Below are 23,086 nucleotides of genomic sequence, written 5' to 3'. Positions count from 1 at the left end.
CCGTTCACCACAACCGTACCAATTTTATTGTCGGTTTGTGTTTCAAGTACACCGCAGAGGGCATTTCTGACTCTTCTTAATCAAGTGGTCACAGCTATACGTGAACGCTGCACTTTAGCGACTTGTCGCAATGTGTTGATCACTCCGCAATTTGCGATACCAAACGTTAATGAGACGACGCAGCAAGAAAAACTAAAGAAAGGGAGAAAAAGAAAGAAAACTTGTTAGCATTCACTCCCATCGTGTCACACTTATTACGATAAGTGCGTGCATTATTAATTGCGATGATCGCATAACTTTAGCAGTGGTTACGCGACGGCTTGAGATGTTCTTATAAAATATTGTTTTGATGTCACGCGAGTGAAGTTATTTTGAGTCACAAGTAAATCGTAGGCTTTTGCGTTTTGACTCGCTGCTACAAAAGGAAAGCTAAAATAGTATGACGATCACGTGTGACAGGCAGTCTCTAGACACAGCATGTCATAACATTCAGTTGAAAGGCAAGTACCATATAATTTCCTTTTGCTCCTTAGTATGGCGTTAGCTTGAAGGACATTATAGGACAGTATTAGCTGAAATAAAACCTAATGATTTCAGCCTCTCAAATAATTGCAGCTTTATGCGTAACCATGCAAGCAGAGCTTTGTGCATGCTTAAATAAGAATGTCGCAGTTTCGCCCGAAAGTTGAAGCACCGATTTCGATAGATATAAGCATTAAGGATACTAGTTATATCGGTCGTATGAATTGTCATAAACATTTACTTACTAAATAAGTTAATGACCATGGTGCCACGCGCGCACAGGCAAACATGAACACATCTCATTCGGTCACCGCAGACACTCACTGTGAGAACTCTGGCGTGAGAGCGAATTGCCCTTCGTGCTGCCTCTCGTTCCAATGCGAACTGACCGGCAGAACACGGCCTACTGTTAAGAACGGCCAGCTGCAGTGCAAGTTTGCCAGCCATTTACGCCAGCGGTGGTAACCTCATCTTGGAACGCCGCCGCCAACCTCTAGCCTCGTCGCCGTTGCGAGTGAAGGAGTTTGACGAAGCAGGCTTTGTGCTGAAACCGCCACCGTTATGCTCTAGCCTCGTCGCCGTTGCGAGTGAAGGGAGTTCGACGAAGCAGGCTTTGTGCGCAACACAACGCGGACCTGATCTGCTACGGGTGGGGGAGTTGCCGCGGGAAAGCCGACGAAGGCTCCTTCCCATGCGCTTTTCGAGACGCCAGACAATGGACCGCGGTGGAGGGCCCTGTGCGAGGTCCGCTCTGGAATTTAGAGGCGACGGCTGTTCTGCAAAAGTCGTCGGCCCTCGAGGCGGCGCTGAAACCTGTGCAACACGCGTATGTGAGCCCGCCTCCTCCAAAAGGGCGGGTCATCTTCAATGACGTCGAACTACGACATCGAGTGGAGTGCTTATAAGCAGCGTTTGCCGGCTGCTAGAGTGTGCTCGTTGTCGTGCTAGAAATGTGCTCGTGAGCTGCGTGCTCGTTGTCGTGCTCGAAATGTACTCGTGAGCTGTGTGCTCGTAAGCTGTTTACTGTGTGTTAGTCTTTCGGGCTCCATTTGGGAGTCACGCTAGACTGTAGATGTATGTCAGGTCTAAGACGTAAATAATGTAAATAAATCCTGTTCCCCAAGTTCCTCCCTACGACCTTCAACTCCTTCAAATGGTGGCAGCGGCGAGATCGTCCGACGACTCCTACACTACACGAAGCCATCAGCCCTCGGTGCGCTTAGACTCTGTACCCAAAGCTGATCAATTTCAAGACAGCGCCCGCGCGGCCGCATGCAGCCGCGCCACACGCAGCCGCGCCACACGCAACCATCGCCGGAGTCTGAAGGCAGACAATGGTGCTCGTGGTCACCTAACCTGCGCCATATATGACGCGGCCGGCGTAAAGCGCAGTCTCTTGTTCGACGATACACCTCTGCGCTTCTCGAGAAAGGCCGGGGAACCCGAGTGACACTGAAGACTCGTAAGCCGTCTGCTTCTCGAGACTCGTTCCTCGAACCTACGTCGACCCCTCCATCACATCTAACACCGCCATCTTGAACATGCGCTGCGCCCCTGGAAGGTGCGAATGGGAGACTATGATGGCATAGGCAACTGGCACGTGTACTTGTTTATCTCTCATCGGGTGACCGCGTTTCACCGTCTCCCAAATGCTATCGCTCAGCGCAGGACGCACCTGCATGTATCACAAGTTTCTGGAAAGTCATCGGTGGTTCTACCCGCTGTCTCGTAACAAACACTGAAACTTGCATAATACGGCTGCATATATGCACGACGCGAATTGTGTACTTCTTTCTGGAAGAGACGCGAGCACCAGCGATTTCTCTGGAACGTTCCTTGACTCATGTATAAAAGCCGACGTGCTTGACCAGCAGATCAGATTTCTGACGATCGTGATCGACTGTGTTTGTCGCTTTAGTGGTGGTTTCATAGTCCCTTACTTTTGTAGGCACAAATTCACCCAATAAAGCTTACTTTCATAGCTTTCCTGCCGTGTTCTTGACGTCCCTACAACGTGACACAATGTTTTTCATACCCTGGCGAAGTTATAGCCTGCACCGATCCCGAAGGCACATAATAGCAAAGCTGCGACGAGGGAACGATGGAAGTGGGATGCTTGTTGCTATGCGACGCTGATAAGGTTGCCGATAAGGTTCAGCCCATCTGACAAGTCTCAAAAGAGTTGGCATTGGCCCCGACACAAGTAGGAAAGAAAGAAAAAAAGGTTGTCGCCTAATGTGGACCACCAGGCCCTTCTGCTGACAGAGGTTCAATCGCACTATCGAACACATTTATTGCGATAGCAATTTAAACACCGCAGGCGCATTTCTGCAGTCGGCATTGCCGTGAGGTTTCATATAAAGTCCAAGGGCGATAAAATCCTCGCCGCGCGCCGTATGCTGTATATGCAAGTGAAAGCGTGCGAAGGTGAGCCGACGGCCGCGGCTCAATCTCGCACACGCAAGGGAGGGCAGCGGGGAGGAAGCGTGCAGTATTCCGACGCGCGCGTAGCTCTGGGAGACCCAGGCGGCCGTGCGCGCCCGCTCGGGCCGCTGTATCTTGAAAGCCGTCTGCGATGGGGACAGAGTCTGGCGCGGGCTGTTTTCGCGGCTTGGTTCGTGCTGATGCGAGATGCAGCACGAAGGTCAATTCACTCGCTGCTGCTGCCACGCTTCCTCACTTCAGAGCTTTGACAGCGAGTTTCCGCAGTCATCCAGCGAGAAGTGTCCATGTTTGTTTGTGCACGCATGACATCATGCATGCCTGGTAATTTGGTTAGTGTGCCTGTGTTTACGAGTTTATACAGCCGATAAAACCATCCTTACTTCGTATAGCTGTCCACTACTTTGCTATCAGGCGAAACTGCAACTTTCTTTTATTGACGAGTCCAACACGACGAGAGACAAGAACTTGCCTTCCTGCATACTTGCTGTGAAGTGCCTGGTACGAGGCAAAGACTGCTTTAGGTTGAGAATGTTGTTGCAGAAACCATCGAGCATGATTGCCAATGTAAACGAATAACTTACACTTCCCAAAGATTAAATGTAGATACTAGAAATGGTAATTGTGAAGCATACTGCTGGTGTTTGATGATGACGGCACAAATTACCGTTGATATGTTTTGGTAGACGGCATGACTGCAGCTTGTGGCGACAATGGAATGACGATTGAGATGACAGCGCAATGACAGCGGCCCGGCAATTCAGTTGCACCAGGCCATGTGCAGCTCTAGCTGACCATGAAAATGGGCAAAGGAGCCAAAGAAAGCTATTCACTGTAAAACAACGACAGTATTCACACCATGCAAATCTCACCACTGCCTTGGAAAGATTTTCCACAGGTACTAGACACTGCGTGGTAAGGCTTATATGCAAGGTTTGCAAGAGAGGTAGTGCCTGAATACTGTGGCAGGAAGGCCAATTAGAAAAAAATGCCTTTCTGGAGCTCAATGGGCCGAGGCTGAAAAATGTACTGGCCTGGTCGAGAATTTGAATTTGAGAGCGAGCATTAGAACTTGGTGTTCTGCTTACGCTCCATGCCACATTCGCAGTACGCCGAGTTGGCGCCTAAAAGAAGTGCAACATTTTGCGTAGCATTTACCTAGGCTACTAACTGTTTGCTCCACAAAAAAGTAGCGGAAAATAAGTTGACATGTGCATAAGTTTCTCATGCTAAATCTCGTGGAGATTTTGTCACGAAAACTGACCAGCTGCGACCACTTGCTCTGGCCATTGTAGGTACTGTAAATAATGTTCAGATTTTCTATGCACTACAAACAACCATATGTTATCACGTGTAATCAGGCCGCGCCTTAGCTGCCACAAAGAGTCTGACAACACGACACAATTCGTGAAATTTTATGCACTCTCTGTACGAAAGTAACATATTTATGCAGCATACAGTAAAAAGAAAAAAAAAGACGCATTCATATGTACAGCAATAGCACTGAAGTGTAACAAACTTTTGTTGAATACCAACAAGACATGCGGTGGCAGTCAAATCATGAGAAGTCAACATGCACTGCAGAGTGCAAGTGCAAAAGGAAACCGATGGTTCCAATTAGCATTCCCTTCCTTTCTCTTACACTCCAGAACATAGTCCTTTTCGCAAACCTAATTCACTTAAGCGCAGTGTACGCACTGACACGACCATACAGCTCTTCCTGCAGGTGTCTACGCTGCACACCCTTCAGGTGCAACTTTGCCACAAAGTGATAATCGGTGTGAACCTTCTGTTCATTCGTTTTTTTTTTTTTTACACCGAGTGATCAATGCATCCAGCCACGACTGCTACGTGTACCCTCGCATTTCGCACCTAAGGACCTGGCAACCTATACTGGGTACTACTATATACCTCGGTACCTGACTCCAAGGATACCTGGCACCTAGGTCCGTAAGTTACGATACCTAGGGACCTAGGCTCCTGCCATTAAAGTACTAGGCATGCCACAGTGAAACAAATGCACACGTCGACGATTTTGTGTGGTGAAAATACACTCTAAAGGGTGGCAATTGCGAAGAGTGTCGAGCTCAGCAAAATTCTACCCTAGATATGCCTCGAAACTGTGCAGAGTTTTCTAGTCGCAACTTCTCGGTGATCCCCAAGCGCGATGGTCCCTGCAATTTTGGGGTGCACACTTTTACCCTTGCCAGACTTGATGAATCTTGCGCCAGTCAAAGTCGGCAAGCTCCAATAGTGCGATTCATTTACAGGACCACTTTCACCGTAAGTTTGCAAGAGCACAGCTGACACAAGTCACTCACGGGCAACCCAAGACTTAGCTTATCATAGGATGCTGGAGTTGATGGAAAAAAACAAAAGAAAAACAAAGCAGCTTGTGACACTTGCGAGCAGTCCATATGCCAGCCTGTGGCAACAGCACAGGTCGTGGTGGGAATCTCACACTTTTGTTCAAAGTATTGCAATTCATAATTCACCGGCTCTATAAACAAAGAAGAGACAGCAAAACACATGGGATAACTGCTCCATGTGTTTTCTCCCATACTCGCATATACCACTACACAAATCACAGCTCAAAGAACCTTACCTCACTCTTACCCAGATACAGCCCTGACTACACCTGGTGTACTCTCAACAGCTTATCAATCTGTTTGTATAACTGCACAGTAAAAGCACAGTCACAAATTTGAACACATTCTGCCAAACCTCACCCAAGTTTTTCTTTACAAATGAATGGCATCCCCACCAAATACTCACAAGCACAGCAGGTCGCAGTCACCACAAAGGCTTATTTGTTTTTAGCACTGCTAAATTACGAGTCGCAGCATTTGTACCAATAAGCCCAGCTTTGTTGTTCAAGTGCTAGACAATGCAAACTCCTCGTAAGGTGCGAGCCTGAAAAAGACGTTGCACGGAACTGCATCTACCGAAACCTTAAGCCACAGGCTGCTGCTATTTCTGCACAGACCATCACGGTCTGTGCAGTTCACGGTCTCCTTCTGCATGCTACAGTGCCATGATTCGTAAGAGTGTGAAGAATCCTGCTAAACTAATCAAAGTGAACGCTATAGGTCCTATACACGCTAAAGCACCACGAACTGGTCATTTTGATGTACTGCCACACATACTTACGCTATGCTCCCTTGCACAGACTATGGGCAAGTGTCCTTGGCCTTGTCTACTACCTTGTGCAAACTGGGTATGCTTATCTTATCAATTTTGCGACTAGCTCTGAATGGCTAACTCTTCGATGCGCAGGTGCTCTCGTATAGGTCAGCTATAATTGTATGCATGCTTGACCTGTGTCTTGCCCACAGCGGGAACAAATCTCCCTATTTTAATGAAAGCAGCTACTATACATCGGCCGGGGTGCCCTTGAAACATTCCACAATTTGGTCTTCAGGAGAAAAAAAAAATTTGCTTCATGAACACCCACGAAAAGACAATTAACAGCGACAACAATTGAATGTACAAACCAAATAACATGAGCTCACTAGCGTGACCAGCACAAAGATTCAAAATCAAAGTGTCGTAGTGAGAAAATGGCTAGAATAAAAGACATGGCACTCATTCCAAGATTGACGAGGCTGCAACTCGATAACTGCGAGCAAAAGTCTTTCTTACAGCAAAAACAATTTGCCTCAAGGCTTCTTTTTTTTTTAAAAGAACTGAGAATGATGGTAAGTCAGGGAATGTGTTTCCCGGCATCCGAGTTCCTTATTAACAACAAAAGAAGAAAAAAATAAAGTGCTGCGCTATCTTTGTGGCCAACAATTAGGTACTACACTAACTAAAAAGCAGTGCTTCTTACATGCTAGCAAATTGCATCAGATTGTCCACCACAGCGTGCAGAAAACAAAACCCGACAGACCAATGTAACAGCAACACAATTTGCCATAATTACGCCACAGTTGACACCTGTGCGTTTCACTCCCACGACAAAGGCTTCCCACTTTTTGAAACTCAAAATGCTCAAGCCACAACACTCGAATCTCGGACACCGCCAGAGAAAGAAAAGCTTGGGCTTGTCAAAATGCGAGCATTCAGTTCTTTCTTGTGACAAACAAACTGAAAAGTAATGGCTAAACGTCTCCACGTGAATCACAGCCCAATAAACTGTACGTCTCTTTTGCCCCGGCAAACCTTCGTAATTTACATCTCACCGAGGTACACCACGAAATCCCAGTCGCTTTTTCATCAGGCACCAGCGTCAAATCATCACATTTCTGCGAGCTCGAAACAGACAATCAAGCGTTGCAGCCAAGCATGCCAGCGTGGCCACCTGGTCGCTCAACACAGCAGCAGCACATCTGTCGAACTCTAGTTCCGTCGTCGCGGGCGTCCAAACTGGTTGCCACCATGGCGCGGCGAACGGTCCCGATGAACGGAGTCGCACAGTCATCACATGGCCACAGTCTGGCCACACTCGTAATTGTCCTGGACGTTTTCGTGGACTACATCAAGGCGGGCTTGTTGCTCCGGAGTCGCACTCCTGTAGCATGATGCTGGGCATGTCACACAGGGCTTAGCTACCTGAAATTGCCATCAGTGAGGCCGAGTCAGGCGAGGCATTCTTGTTTCCGTTCGTAATATCTCTGCTCCACGGAAGAGCATTGTGCATACAACAAATTTTGTCTGTTGCGATACAAATGCGCTATCAAATGACGAATATAGTGTTTTATTTCAAAGCTTGCACTTGCAGGGGGACAAATAAGCCCTTCAGTCTCACCCTCCATAGTTGTCATTCCTTCTTTTTTCACCTTTTTTCTTTTGCGCTGAAATAAGCTTGAATACAATAAGTGAGCTACACAAAAACTTGGGTGCTCCCGCTGCAGTTGGGGGCCTTCCAGAAGCTGATTAACTGGTAGGTACATTGCAGGAGCACTTTAATGAGTGTGGATGCTCTCCTATTAGTTCTCAAGTGAATTCCTGTGAGCTCCTACTAATGAACTGTTCCGCTGGACTTCTGAGTGCCACAAGGGGTTGTCACCCGAAATATCTTCAGATGCTTAAAAGCTGGCACCAGAATATCATAAATGTTATAAATACCTGCATACAGTGCGAGGTTTCTCTTTGGATTTTAGCTACTTGAATTAACATTTCATTTTTGAGATCCTAATGACTTTAGGTGCTTAGCTGACACACAGATTTGAGGTCTCGCTCAAAAATCGAACCCACTGCCATCCTCATCAGGAGTAAAATGAGCATTTTTCAATGTGCGAGCATCTTTATTCATGGCTGCCTCAGGGCAGTGAAACTTTCCATGAATGGCTGCACGGCACAGCAGTGAAGAAATTGTTAAAACTCCTGACAAAGTTGCTGCCATCTGCCGGTGAAATGCCCACTTGTTGCAAAATTCACTGCAGTGTTATCCAAAAGCAACAGCTGAGGTACAAATGCTAGAACCAATAGAGCTAAACAAAAGTAAATGAAGGCAGTTTTGACAAGAACAAAGTATAATAATAACTAGATTATCTTCTGTGCACAATCAAGTAACTGATAAAACTGATAATTGAGGCTATGAGTGAAAGCAGTAATCAATCACCGGCTGCCAAGTCAGGCATAGCTTCAACTTAGCTGAGAAATTATGCCTGCAGTTAGGCTTCAGTTAAGGCTAAGTTGGCTCAAATGACTCAAGCACACTCAAGGAAGCCGACGAGCAAACGAGTTCAGATGAGCAGTCTTTGCATCTTGTTTTTTTTCTGGCATAGCTAGAACCTGCTACAGAAGCTGAAAACAAGGAGGTTTGCGTCAGGAATATTTCCCGATCCGCGTACGTCACTTAAATCTTTCGTCTGCCAATATCTGCAGGTTAGGTATTGTCTTTAATAGCACCAGAACTGCCCCTTATTATGATGCTTACAGTGATGCTCACATTATATGAGTTATTATGGTATGCCTGCAACATTTTTGTTTTGACTTTTATAAAGGATGATAAGACTATCGCATACAACCTATAAAAAACTAAGTTGATGTTGTCTGTCATGCAACTTACTTCCAAGTACATATATATCATTACAACATTTTCTTGCAGACCAATTCGGCAGGACATATTGACAGACTCTTGCGCGAGCCCATATTTAAGTGGCTTCGGCACTGAATGGAATTCCTAATGTTCTTGCTAGGCATGCTCGAGGCTCTTAGCCTGCGCTTGTTCGAATTTGCTGGTCCCAGGTTCAGCGAGCATTTTCACCAACTTTCCCAATACCTTCCTCACTGCTTGCTGTCTCCAATCATCAGCAAGGAATCTCTCCCAGTTTTCCAGGCCCCTCCTCAGCACAATGTGAAGCATCAGCCTGAATTTTCCCACACCAAACTACAGGCATGTCCTCGGGTTTTCATTTAGTGGAAAGCACTTTCCCGCAAAGCACTTTCACACCTCAACTGTCTTTCCTAACATATTTCTCACAGGACTGCCCGACACACAAACACATGCACACACACGCACACACACACATGTAGTCACCCGGCTTTCCAAGCCTCGGACCCCATTCAACACTTTTTCAACTAGCAACCGGGGCATTCCAAGAGCCTTCAACCACGGAACAGCTCCACCCCTCCCTGGGGAACAAAGCTTCTTCCTGCACAACCAGATGCAAACAATGCTCGAACCTCCCAGCTCCGAAAGAACCAAGCCTTCAAGGGAGAAGGGAGCGCATGTTTTCAAGAGCCTAAACCTTGCCACCTTTGAGGCCGCTCTGCGAAAATCCCTGCCACACAGTGCAACCACGCAGAAGTCCGCACCACAGCAGCTCTCGCACTCTCCGTTTCCATCATCGCAGCGAGGAACTGTCACCAGAACGGCAACGGCACGAGCGAGGCAAGCCAGCGGCACAGGGCCACGTGAAACAGCGTCGACATGATGAAGAAGGCATGCACGAGCACAATCCAGACGATGTTGAAGTCGACGCGCAGGGGCATCTCGCGCAGAGGAGCGAGGCTCTTGCCGCCGTCTTCCCCACTGCCCTGGTGGAGCCGCCCCGGGAAGCGCCCCGTGCGGTAGAAAATGTCCAAGAGGTCCTCCTTCTCCGCCCACCGGTCGTACAGCCATTTCGTGAGGGCCTGAAGGATGAGCGGAAATTAAAGGTACGCTGCCACAGCACTTAAATCTAGACAAGGAAGTAAACCAGGAAACAGGCACTCCTCAAGCAATGCAAATGCCAATCATCATGACAGCACCACAGCGAAGTCTAGAAAGGCACATTTAAGACATTTTTGTGGCATTGACAATAAAACTTCGTTATGAAGGCACAGGTTATAACAATGTAATCACCATTTCTCCTGGAAATTCCCATATAGCCCAAGCTATGAAGCAAAAACTTCCTTTAAACATTGTTAGCCACCAGATTTTGGCGGCGAACAGTAATGCTTGTAACTCATCCGATTCAGCAGTTTTAATGCTCCCGGAGCTGTTGACTGCCTTGCAACTAGCCGTAACGGGCTATGCTGCTGAGTTGGCGGCCACGCACGCACTCTGCCCCTCTCCTGTGTTGCGTGTACACAGCAGACGACAATGTGGCCGAAGGACTTGGTCGTTGCTACATGCCGATGGAGACGGAGCCCTGCAAGCCTCCAATTCAGTGCAGCGTCTGCTGCTGCAAGCCACCACAGAGGAATGCCTTCTTGTTGCTTAGAGTTGGGCATTTTGTTTCATGCACATTGACAAACATTTTACGAAATCAGAAACCTGCAGCACTCGGCTGGCACACACATGAAATACTGCAAGGACCCGTTTTGCTGCTACTTGTGCGTGCATGGCGACAGCAAAGATTGATTAGCCGTGACAACTCGATTGGAGAATGCAGTCAACTCACTGACAAAAGCGCAGTGGAGAGTAATCTTTCACAGTTCCTTGTTGAGTGTAAAAGGCTTTTTCCATTAGCTTACTGAGTAGTTACTAACAGCACCCTTCTTGCTGTTGTCCAACCCCTTCTTGGGTGGACAACTTTTTAGACGGCTTGCCCATCAGCTTCGTTATATAATGAGGGTTTATTGCATTTATATAGATGGCAAAGTGTTTATTGAACCTTTACTCGACCTTTCTAAGAATCCTCCATGTTTCATTCATAATACATGCACGAAAACCCACAAATCTGCTGAACACTGTTAAAAATGGCTATAACTGATCATAACTATAACATAACTATAACTATTCATACTAGAATGCACGAAAATGAATTCACTAAAGCACACTAAAGAAGTAGCACAAGCTACTATATCTAGAAAAAGTTCACCGAAATGGCAAGGGAGATGCTTGCATTGCATCGTGCGCTATGAAGGTAATCATAACACAGTCGCCGACCGATACATCAAACTCGACAGGGACCGCCAACACGTCCAAACAATGGGGAGTCCGACACACTGGATTCGCCTAAGGTGCTTTTATTCCACAAATGGCCAAAAGAGGCGCACTGTGTTCTCGAACCGTCACTTTTGGGGACGCCTTCAATTTTGCATGACCAGTGCTTGCCTACGATAGACGATGCTCTTAGAACCGTGCCAAGCACGCCACCTTTCATGTCACCAGCACAAGACACATCGGCATCTGCAAGTGATGGCATTCCTGGTACAATGCCAAGCACACTTGCTTATCACAGTGCGAGACCGCCGGCACCCATTGACACGCTCGGTGCTAGTCCCACAAAATACCGCGAGATTGAAAGTACCTTCGAAAGCTATCGTCAAAAATATGGCCCACGTTTGCCAACGTGCTGCTGTGTGCACTTTGGCCTGCAGTCTGTGGCTGCAATTTTCTAGCAATGCTTTTTATGGTATTCCCTCTCGCGCTTTTCTCGCTTTGTCAGTGGTCGGAGCAATGTTCCGCATGTGTTATCAGCAGATCAGCCAGCCATGAACGGTAGACGATAAGAGTGGCATAAAACTGAGCAGAAGGCATTAAGCTGTCTCCACAGATAAATGAATGTACAGTCAATTCATGCACCAAATCTTCATCAGCGACTACTAGATCAACTAGGCTCCGCTAGTTTCAGTTTTGAGGAGACGCCAGCGACATGTCCGAGGACAATGCTGGCGACGTACCAGGACGAAAATGCTGCTATTTCTGCTTGGCTCGATGGCCAAATTAGCGCACTCTCGTGCTGTTGGAGTCAGAATTACTGCATGGTGCGTTGTAAGGTGTCGGCAATTTCGGTCGTCCTTATACATTAATCCCATGGCGCTAGTCGCGTTGCCACAGAGCTGTCCTAATAAATTAAGCACGTTGGAACTATCGGTGTCCGTGTTACTGGCCAGTGACTACAGTCAGCTTTAGCCAAGTTTTTACCGTCTGCTATCCTCACGCCCATGTAAACTTACAATTTACACACGGCCGCTTACCAGTAATGCAAGTGCGTGTGTGCACACAACACTTACGCCAGCAGCAGAACATTGTTCTCGCATCGCTGCCATAGCCCTAGGGCAGAACATGTGCCAACTTGGCTTCTCTGTTGTTTTGCAGCCAAGCTGACTACGCGTTGCTCTTGTCTCTGGGGTGTGTGCCTGTCCAAAAATGCAACATCAACGCAGTTCTTTGCAGTGCCCGAGCGACTGAAATGTTAGCAAAGTGCACTAATTCCCAGCTAGAACTCTCTAATGTGAACAGTGATTGGTGAAGCTTTATGAAAGGAGAACTTGTCATCCACCTGAAAGTAGCAGAACTGCAAAGGCAATAAACTAGGATAGAGGCGGTGCTATTGAGGAACCATGCAAACACACCCACTATAGTCTACCACAATCAACGCTACGTGCAGGTCAGGTCTCTTCCCCGACAGCTTCCCAGATAACCTCCACGTTTTGTGTGAGTGTCCGAGCGGCTTCCCATACCTGCTACACTCAGACACCAAGGGGGGTATTCTGTAAGAGTCCACCTAGTGGACTGTCCATTTCGGCCGCTGCTGATTGGGTAGGGCCTCTCGTCTCCTCCTCTCTCGTACAGCTGCACCCAATCAGCAGCGGCCAAAATGGACAGTACACTAGGTGGACCCTTACAGAATAGCCCCCCAAGACTCTAGTCGAGAGGCGTGGCTTGTGGGCTCTTTCTTCAATGCACACTAGTAGCAGCACTGATCAGAACTCGCAAACATCAGAGCCTGGCCAGCGACTAGGCCTACGAGACATCGATGCACGCTATAATGGTGGGGCTCCGGAGGCCCGCAACGTATTTTGTTTTCCTGCTGTGTAGCGTTTTCAGATGGTGACAAGAATCCGAAACGAAACGGAGCTGGTGGGCGACGCCAGATGCCACCACAGTGAAACGTGATGCTTACATTGCGCCGCCTCCAGCAGAGAATGGCTGCACATTAGGATTACTGCCAACTAAAAGTATGCAGTACACTTCCAACAGTCCCACACGCTGTGAAACAGATAGGTGAAGACGCTTATGGCAATAGGGTTGGCAGCGACAGCTGCGAATGCGGCGTGCTTCTGTGTTGGCAAGCTTCTCCTTTTTCGAACACGGCTGTGGCTGTCCACGGCTATCAGCGTGGCTGAGCACAGAGGCAGCATGCGCGCCCTGTTTCAGAGGTAATCTGCCACGTATGCATAGACTGGGTAAGCTGAGATGGTGTGGCATCCTGCGCCGTCTTCCTGCATGTTTAGCGCTGGAGGTTGTGTAGTCTTGAGTGCCAGAGGTGGCGCTGTAGCGAGAGGCAGACAAAGCATTCGCTCCACGCTGCCCGCGCTTTTCACGACAGCGCCATCTCACTGCGGGCGACACCATCAGCCGCGGGGACGGAGTGGACATGACAGAACGCTGGAAGCCAACGCTGCTCTCACCTCCGAGTCATCGATGGGCACTTCTGCAATGGGAAAACGCCGGTAGTGCATGTGGACGACGCACTGCTTGCGGAAACCGCCCGAGATGATGAACAGGTCCAGGGGCTTGCCCATGTCCGGGTAGCCAACAGTGATGTCCACCACCCACTTGAGTGGTTCCTCTCCTGCACGCCAACGCAAACAGAACACACAGTTCATTCGTGACGATTGGCATTCCCTGCTGCTTTACAGCAAGCAGCTGCCAATGCCGCAGTCAGGGCCAATGCTGTCGACTTTCTAGTCCGCGTCTTGAAACCTCTCAACGCCTTTTTTGCAAGCAGCAACTGGGGCAAACAAAAACACTATTGTCGCACAGCAATTTTCGTTGACAGCTTCCACAGACAGCGGAGCGATGCACAAGGTTGCCCCCTGCTCACAAAGCATTGGTGCCTTTATTGCTACAAAAAAAAAAAAAAAAAACGGACCAGAAAACATACACACCAGAGAAAATGTTGCTTATTTAATTTAAATAGAGAATAAGAGTTGTCGTGCTTCCCAGTCTTTAAAAATGTTGGACATTTAGGATTCCTTACACCACAGCTGTGGTGCAAAAGAGCACCGATGCGATAACCTGCGGACATCATCATCATCATCATCAGCCTATTTTCATGCCCACTGCAGGATGAAGGCCTCTGGCAGCGGTCTCCAATTACTCCTGTCTTGCACTAGCCAATTCCAACTTGCACCCGCATACTGCCCGATTTCATCACCCCACCTACTTCTCTGCTGTCCACGACAGCACTTCTCCTCCCTTGGCACCCATTCTGTAACTCTAATCTTCCACCGTTTATCTAACCTACACATTACATGACCTGCATAGCTCCATTTTTTTCTCTTAATATAAACTAGAATATCGGCTATCCCCGCTTGCTCTCTGATCTACACTTCTCTCTTCCCGTTTCTTAACGTTATGCCTAACATTTTATTGCGATAGAAAAATTACATGGACACTCCAGGCGCATTTCTTCCATTACCATGAGGTTCCGTATGAAGTCCAAGGGCGAGAAAATCGTTGCCACACATCGTATGCTGTATGTGCAAGTGAAAGCGTGCGAGGGTGAGCTGGCGATCGTGGCTCAATATCGCGCGCGCAAGTGAGGGAAGCGGGGAGGAAGTGCGCCGGGCAGCCCAGGCAGTCTGGGTCGCTATATTTTGAAAGCCATCCGCGACAGGGAATGAGTCTGCCGTGCAGTGTCCTTTCACGGCTTAGTTCACGTTGATGCGAGACGCGGCACGAAGGTCAATTCGCTCGCTGCTGCTGCCGTGCTTCCTCACTCCAGAATTTTCGCAACGAATTTCCGTGGTCATCGAGTGAGATATGTTCATGTTTGCTTGTGCAGGCGTAATGCCTTTCTTGCTAATTTAGTTGGTATGCCTCTATTTACAAGTTTATACAGCCGATAACAATACTACTCCTACTTTGTATAGCTGTCCACTAATTTTCTATTGCAAGCGATGATGCGACATTCAGGTGAATCTGCTACTCTTTCGTTCCATCACTCTTTACGTGGTCCTTAACTTGTTCTTGATCTTTTTTGTAAACTCCGAAGTTTCTGCGCCGTATGTTAACCTGTGGTAATACAGTAGAAAATAGTGTTACGCTCATTTTTTACCAGTTGATACATTCTTGGATAACACGATTTCTCGGCCCCAACGTTCAGTACGTCACCAAACTGCGATTGTACGATACATTTCCCGGCCACTAGGTACCATGTACACAAGAAAACGCATGAGTTTCTTATTCCAGTTTCACATACTGGCACCAGCAAATCTCCACCCTGGTCATCACATGCTGAATTCACAGCTGTCGCTGCCAAACCTATTGCGATAAGCATCTTCACCTATCTGTTCTACATCGCGTGGTGCGTAGTGCCCATTCGTAGCATACTGCATGCTTTTAGTAGACGATAATACAAATGCGCCACGATTCCCTGCTGCAGGTGGCGCAATGTGGGCATCACATTTCCCTTCGGTGGCATCCGGCGTCGACCACCAGCCCGATTTCGTCTAAGTTTCCCATCGCCCTCTTAAAACAACACACGATAGGAAAACAACAAAACACGTCTCAGGACGCCGGAGCACCACCAGCTCAACACGCGTCGGTGTCTCATGCCACAACGATTCACGCGATGCTTTGCATTACATAGATTTCAAGAACAGCTGAGTCTGTCAAATTTTTTAGTCACTTCGGATCGCACGTGTTCTTGTTTAGTATGTTTTTTCTCGTGTTTTTTTCAAGAACATGTGAACGAGGTTCCACTGTATATTCCAAATGCAGGGAGGAAAGAAAAGGACCCTGTCCACAATCAAGTCTATCACTGTGACTATGCGACCAGCTTCGTGGAATCCAATCATGACGAGTGCACAATGATTGCAGTGGTCACAGAGCAATGGAGATCGCTGATTCACTCGGTGAAAACTAAGCCATGCAAAACTGCTTTGACACCTCACCGTGCAACTCAGGGGACCTCATGCTCGCAGAAAGCCCCGGTAAACTTCAAAACCCTTGCTCCTTGTCACATTACAAAGGGTACACAAGGTATTCGTAAGCTAGAAACACGGTTAAATGATCTGAAGTGATCTAGACAGCTGTTCACTGTCTTGTGATCTTAAGTCACTGAAGACTGTACAAATGTTGAAATTCTTTTTTCTTTTCATCACAGACATTAAAAAGAACGCTTTACCTGAGCTCTGATTTCAATATTTAAATATAAGTGAAATTCAGAACCACTTTTATTAGACCACTTCTGAACTGATCTGAATGAAGTTTGTTGCAGTTAAGGCGGCTGAATTTCTAGACTGTAGAAAGCAGAACCTTTGTCTAGGGCCTTCACGTTTCTTAAAAATTGCCGCAAATTAGCAAGTTGCCAAGAAATTGTAGTACAATAACTACAAATTTGTGACTACGCATCGGAACCAGATATCGCAGTTATGTAAATTGAATCTGTTAGAACATCTGAAGTGGAAAAATCTGATAATACGAGTTTACAGCTTGCATGGGAAATTATCACTTGGATTACACAGGTTTCCCAAAATCCCTGCTCACATATATGATAGTGGTAGATTTCTGAAGGGTGCGTAATAGTACACCAATTTTGTCCACTTCATATGGCTCAATAGGTGGAGCATACGGAATTGTGACTTTTTTTTATTACTAAGTTACAAAGTTCTAAACTTCATGGCACAGTTCCTTCCTTTCTTTATTTTGTGAATTTCAACAACTTTCATTAACATATCAATGACCTACATAACGCAGTCTGCACTCTAGAGCCTATAGACCAACTCTTTATTTTAAGTGCAACAAACCTCCTGGAATTCAGCACTGGGGAAGCCACAAAAAATGACTTCCATGTCATATATTTAGAAAGAAGCGTCGAAGGTATAGTTTTCTGTAACCTGAGGATTGAGGGTTACTTGACAAATAAGCTGGCAGAAGAGTTGACATTTTCTTTCCCTTCCAATTTACTGCATGAGTCACTGGTCATCTCTGTTCTAGGTTTCTTCAACAGCTGATCATCTCTGCCTGGCTCTACTGTAGAACCTCTTCCATACATTCTGAAGAAGCACAAGAAAAGAACATACTAAGCGGGAAAATGTGCGATCGGAACTCAATAAAGATTGGCAGACTCAACTGCAGCTAACATCGACACGAAGTGGCAATGCACGCGACGCCCGATGCATGCAGAGCTGGTGAGGACCGTGCAACTCGAGACGCACACTGTTGTTAGGGCTGCTTCTGCAAGCTTACTTTTGAGCACTCCTCAAAATCGGCTGGCACTAGCAGCTTCTTCAAACAGGGCATTTCGGCAGAAATCTTTTGACGTGCCCACTCGGCGAGAATCGTTGCTGCATGAGATGCTGACGCGCGTCGAGCTGGTGGGGCCCCGAGACATGCTTTTTGTTGATTTCCTATGGCATAGTGTTTTAGCACCGACGGGAAACCGAAACGAAATCGAGCTGGTGGGCAACGCTGGAAAGTGGTGCCACGAGAACGAAACAGGATAGTCGTTTTGTGCGCACGTGGCAGTGAATCGCTGTGCGTTTGCGTCATCGCCTATTAAAAGCGTGCAGTGCGCTTCTAATGAAACTACACCACAAGCTCTGACAAACACATATGGTATATCATATTGTATGATCACCGTTTGGTGACGTACTGAACGTTGGTGCCACAAGATCCAATTTTCAGGAACATATTAAGTTGTAAAAAAGAAGCATAACCGCACTGGGCAACTTATTGTGTTCTGTTGTTTTTTTCATAAAGAAGCAGTCTGCGGTGCATCAGGCTAATACGATCTTGTCACTTTGGCCACAGCATTTTGGAAGAATTCTGTTTAAATTTATGACTAGGGCTGAGCACTGGAAGTTCCAAGAGCTTGCTTATATTACCTAAATATTTCTCGCTGGTTTCAAAACTCTCGATTACTGAGTCTTTATATTGAAGTCTAAGGGGAATCGTGTGATGAATAGTAAAAGCAAAGAAAAGGCATTAAGTGAGAAGCTTATCAAAAGAATGGCTCGGCGTTAAATAAATATCTCCAACTGCCATATTTATTTGTTTCTAATGTGCACTTTTCTTTCATAAGAAAGTTACTAAAAAAATTAGAGTTGCATTAGATTTGAGTACGAAACCAAGACTGCAACAGTGAGAAAATGTTATCAATGGCATTAAAAATTTCTGCAATTTAATCCAACCCATACGTTGCTGTAAGAGTGCTACTCTGGACGCTATCAAATTCCAGAATGTTTCCAAACTTGTCGTCTGGTGATCTCTGATTACCTCGAGGGGCAGCTGCCCCTTCTCTGATTGGCTCAAAATGCCAACAACCCTGCTAAATTTGACAGCGTCCAAAACAACGCCCCTGCTATAGGAGCTGCAGTAGCTCTGTGTCCATGCCACAAGTTGGTTAGGCTGCCATGGTCTGCAAGGTTAACAAATAATAATAAATTCTGGGTTCTAAAATCACGATCCGATTATGAGGCACGCTGTACTGGAGGACACCAGATAAGTTTCGACAGCCTGGGGTTCTTTAATGTACACCTAAATTTAGGTACACGAGTGATTTTGCATTTTGCCCCCATCGAAATTCGGCCACCACGGTCGGGGCCGAACTTGCCACCTTGAGCTCAGCAGTGCAATGCCAAGGCCACTAAGCTACCACAGCAGGTTAAACAAAATTGACTTGCCATCCTTGCCTTTTGAAAGGCAATGTTCAGCGAAGCTGTTGAAAACCACTACTACAACTGCTGAGGGAGTTACGCAATGCTTTGTTTCTTTAGAGTAATGGTATTAATAAATGGGGTAATGGTAATTTTGACAGCACGCCACCACCCATAGCGGTGCTCCAACAACCTTGAAATCGGTTACTAGGCTGGTTCTTTTATGTACGAATAACTACAGATGTCACTCCCCCCGCCGGAAGCTGCTGTCGGCATGGTAGCTTGTGCAGCAATAATCTTTACCAGGAAACTTATGCGGGGAGCGCTGTATGCTTTGCATTGTTATCAAGAACACCTTATCATCAATTATGTGCTTCGGATTACTGTTTTAGGTTTGTACTTTATTGAAGCGTATGGTGTTATGTATGTTGTATGCATGATTCCAAATAATGTATGCGCTAGTCACTTGACTTTGCCGATTGCTTGAAGCCTCTGCCTTACATGTGGGTACGAGCCAATACTCCTGATCTTGCAGTGCCGCTGGGATCAGCCCACATTTTTGATAACAGACGCAGACACGAAAAATGCCGACCACCAAGAGGCTAACAGCTTCACTGTAAAGAAAGGGGGGGGGGGCTGCAAAGTGTTTAAGAAATGCGGTATGTGAAATGCCATAAAGTGCGCACTCTGGCACTCTTGAGAGTGAAAAGGAGGCATCTGACAGTGATGATGAATGACACCTTGTCCATTGTAGTTCAGATAGAATAAATTATGTTTTTTCAAGTAGGAACAAATTGCTACAACTCTCTTTCTTACCATGAAAAACTGGTGAATGGAATATCTGAGGCATTTCATTCATCATTTCTGGCAGTGAAAATTATGCCTACTTTACAATTGAGGGTGCAGTAGAATTGAGTAAACATGGTACTCGCACAGCATACTGCCACCGTAAAACACATTCAACTGCTAAGCAGAAGGGGCTTCCTTCTGAGCACATTTATTTCTTGCTCAGTGCCAAGAGTTGCCCGATTAGCAGCGTGATCTTTCTCACCCTTGTGAGTCTTGGCGAGGTTCTCTGCCGTGAGTGACTCGAGGACTGTCTTCATAGCGCCCACACGCGGCAGTGTCACGTGCTCCAGGATGGGGTAGCCATTGGCCCTGGCATACCTGCAAGGAGGAGAGCGGAAGAGATAAACACCTCTACTGATTAGTCCAAGGATTACGGAAAGGGCCCCCTAGTCCAGGGCTGCTACGACGATTCCTGCAGCATCCCACGCCTGCTAGATCAGGGCGCAGCAGACCTCAAGAGGCCCGTTGTCGAGGGCATCGCTTCACTGCGCGCTAGTGCAGTGGGGCTGAAGGATCAAGGGAAGGAGAGGAAAGCAGGCAGTTGCGCATTCCACCGTGACATAATGGGGGTGACATCATGGGGGTGGGGCAGCAGCCGGAGCTGGTACCTGGACATTGTGTAGCGCAGCCGAGGTGAAGAATGTGCAGGTTGGGGAAGGCCTGTATTTGGAGCTGCCTCACTGTCACCACTTCCTTGCAGGGGACCGATGGGGGAGGCGAGCCAAAGAGACAGCGTGATTGTGTATAGTACGCAAACGAAGTCACAGTACGAGAGTAAGAGTTGCCCGCAGTATGGGTTGGTCACTTCACCACGTGAGGCACGCAGGGTGCAAAGAGGAAGAAAGCCACATTTCGACAATTTTTAATATGACCTTTGACTGTTTCACGTACGGCATTCTCAGCATTTGTGCAGCATAGCAAACACATGTTAAGGAGGCAGAACAGACAACACTGTCGTGATACAATGAAAACTTTTGAAACAGGAACTATGTATACGCAAGCTTGATGATTAGTGCTGACATTGAACCATTATGTAGAGCAAAACAAACATGACAGCACCAAGGAAGAGGTTGTCTTGGCTCATGCCTAAGAAAGCACAACTGTTTGGCAGCTGATAACTTACACACAGGGTTCTGCATTTTTGGGGATTATTCTTTAAACGAAATTGCAGAGTATACTTTTAAAATGTACTTCCAAATGGTTTCCAGAACATACTTAACTCTTGGAGAAAAACTGCTATTTTAACACATCTGTGACATAGTGGTTATGCACATCTCTTATACGAGTAAGTTCCCTAAGAGGCACAAATCAGAAATACTACCTCAAAAGTCCTGGGAATTGGGATATTGCATGAGGGGGGTGGGCACAAAGAAAAATGGCAGGTCAGGTTAGGTGGTATGACTTGACAGACGGTCTTCTTCAAAAGCAGTAATGAAATGAGAAATGTCTTCATGTCTTCATTGGCATAACCGAAGGAGAAGACATTTTTTTTTTTCATTTCTATGTTCATAATTTCAAAGGAATTCCTCCACTGTCGTAATGCATTAGTGTACTTTTGTACACATCTGGCATATGAAATCACTGCCATGTATGCAGGCCCTCGGGTACCCTCATGTGGTTTGCAACCTTTCTTGGCCTGCAGGATCTTGGACTTCTTTTGAAAATAATAGATTGATTGATTTATTGGGGAACTTTGGCGTAAAGTCAGCATTCAGAAGCGCGACACGGAAGTAAGGGTCTGTAGGGCTGCCCTGTAATCAGATTTGATGCTACCCAAAGGCTCCCTTTTGATTCACCCACAGGCTGCTAGAATTCAACTTGTCACAAACGTGTTTTTACAGTTGAGCAGAAGATCTCCAAACACCTTCCCAGAACTGCTACAAGAGCCTCGATACTGACCATAGCAGCTAATTTAGTGATGAAGGCAGTACAAGATTTTGCCTTCCCTCAGTTCAGGCCAACCCTGAAGCTCTTGCATTATGTGAATGGCTGTTTTTGTGTGATCCTAAAGGGAGCAGTTCACTTGTTTATGTCACGTTTGAACAGTAGTCAGACCACGGAGCAAAAAGAAAGGCAACTAACTCCAATGACCAGAAATGCCAATGGAAAGGAATCGTCAGTATTTTCTGGAGTAAAACCTGTGCCACAAAGCACTATTTGACCACAAATTTGTTAGAAGTTGCCTCTCACAAATGAGCTGCGATTTACAACACTGATGCATTGTGCAGAGAAGTCCGGCGCGAAACGTGCGTACTACAGTACACGAGGTTGCATCAACGAGGTACGACGTGACCTTTTCAAGCATCAATCTTACCAGACTGCTTCTGCAAAGTCTATTAAGCGCTGAATGATGCTACCAGACTCGTTCCACCCATAAATGCATTTCACTTCCGTAAATCTCTTCTACAAGTTATGCCCTAAGCCATGCTCTGCAGATTTAGGAGATTAAACTTGTGCACGTGCAAGGCTCATCAGCTCATCGAGATTACTCGTCGTGTAATTCATCACATCACCTTTTGTGCTCTTGGTGTGTTTACAGCGGCGAGGCTGGTAATTTCTAGAAATGGACAAACCGGAACAGTTATGATGTGAGAGAGCAACGCCTAACTTCAATTTCCAGGCCAAATATGAAGCAAGCACTAACCTGACTGGGAGAAAGAAAGTACATTAAAACCCATTAACTCGAAGATCCAACAGTCGCAAGGAATTTGGAGATAAGCGGAATTTCTATGTAAGCAAAATTGCAAAAGTAGAAGCCTGCTGGCTGCACATTGAGTATATAAAGCCTTTCCAATATGCTGGTCGCGAGTAATATATTCTCAGACACTTTACGTGCATCAGCACCGGACACGTCGGTGTCTATGAGAAACAACATTACTGGCACTGCAAAAACCCATTTCCCATGCCCATTGGGGGCATGTTAAAGATACCCCAGTGGTAAAAATTATTATGGAGTCTCCCACTACGGCGTGTCTCAATCAAATTGTGGTTTTGGCACGTAAAACCCCAGAATTAATTCATTCACTGTCACTGTGCTAATAAAACATACGTGAATGCCACTGAGTCGAGACAACTGACCCTAACGCACAATTTCTAAGCCAGTCATCCGAGCATAACTGGTCCCAGACGCACAAAAAAAACTGACGCTGCTACTTTCTGCATCGTAAGAAATTCCAGACAATTTCACTTCGAAAACCAAAACTAAACTGCAGAAACGTGCAATTGTTTCGCCTTTAGCCGAGTTACAAGCCCAGAGTGATGTGGCATTTACACTTCACTGTCACGT

General features: G+C 46.6%; 1 protein-coding gene and 1 long non-coding RNA gene across 5 annotated transcripts in view; one reads left to right on the top strand and one right to left on the bottom strand.

Annotated features, from left to right (window-relative positions):
- The window catches only part of LOC129385657 (uncharacterized), a 29,268-nt gene extending 11,810 nt beyond the window's left edge, over nt 1–17,458 (top strand). The window contains exons 2-3 of the long non-coding RNA XR_008613144.2: nt 16,073–16,284; nt 17,291–17,458. This is a non-coding gene — a long non-coding RNA (uncharacterized lncRNA). The remainder of the gene's footprint in view (nt 1–16,072; nt 16,285–17,290) is intronic.
- Nucleotides 4,364–23,086, bottom strand: part of LOC126534628 (acyl-CoA:lysophosphatidylglycerol acyltransferase 1-like) — a 156,196-nt gene continuing 137,473 nt past the window's right edge. For 3 of the 4 annotated variants that reach the window (XM_050181897.3, XM_050181900.3, XM_050181899.3), the window contains exons 5-7: nt 20,003–20,118; nt 13,756–13,919; nt 4,364–10,044 (exon numbers count right to left, since the gene is read on the bottom strand). In XM_050181897.3, the coding sequence (XP_050037854.1) occupies nt 9,775–10,044; nt 13,756–13,919; nt 20,003–20,118 (550 nt within the window). In that variant the 3' untranslated portion in view covers nt 4,364–9,774. The remainder of the gene's footprint in view (nt 10,045–13,755; nt 13,920–20,002; nt 20,119–23,086) is intronic. The other variant, XM_050181898.3, reaches the window with a different exon arrangement.

The sequence above is a fragment of the Dermacentor andersoni genome, chromosome 7, assembly GCF_023375885.2.
Source record: "Dermacentor andersoni chromosome 7, qqDerAnde1_hic_scaffold, whole genome shotgun sequence".
Classification (NCBI taxonomy): Eukaryota; Metazoa; Arthropoda; class Arachnida; order Ixodida; family Ixodidae; genus Dermacentor; species Dermacentor andersoni.
Note: the sequence above shows the minus strand (reverse complement) of the source record. Positions and strands in the feature narration are given on the sequence as shown.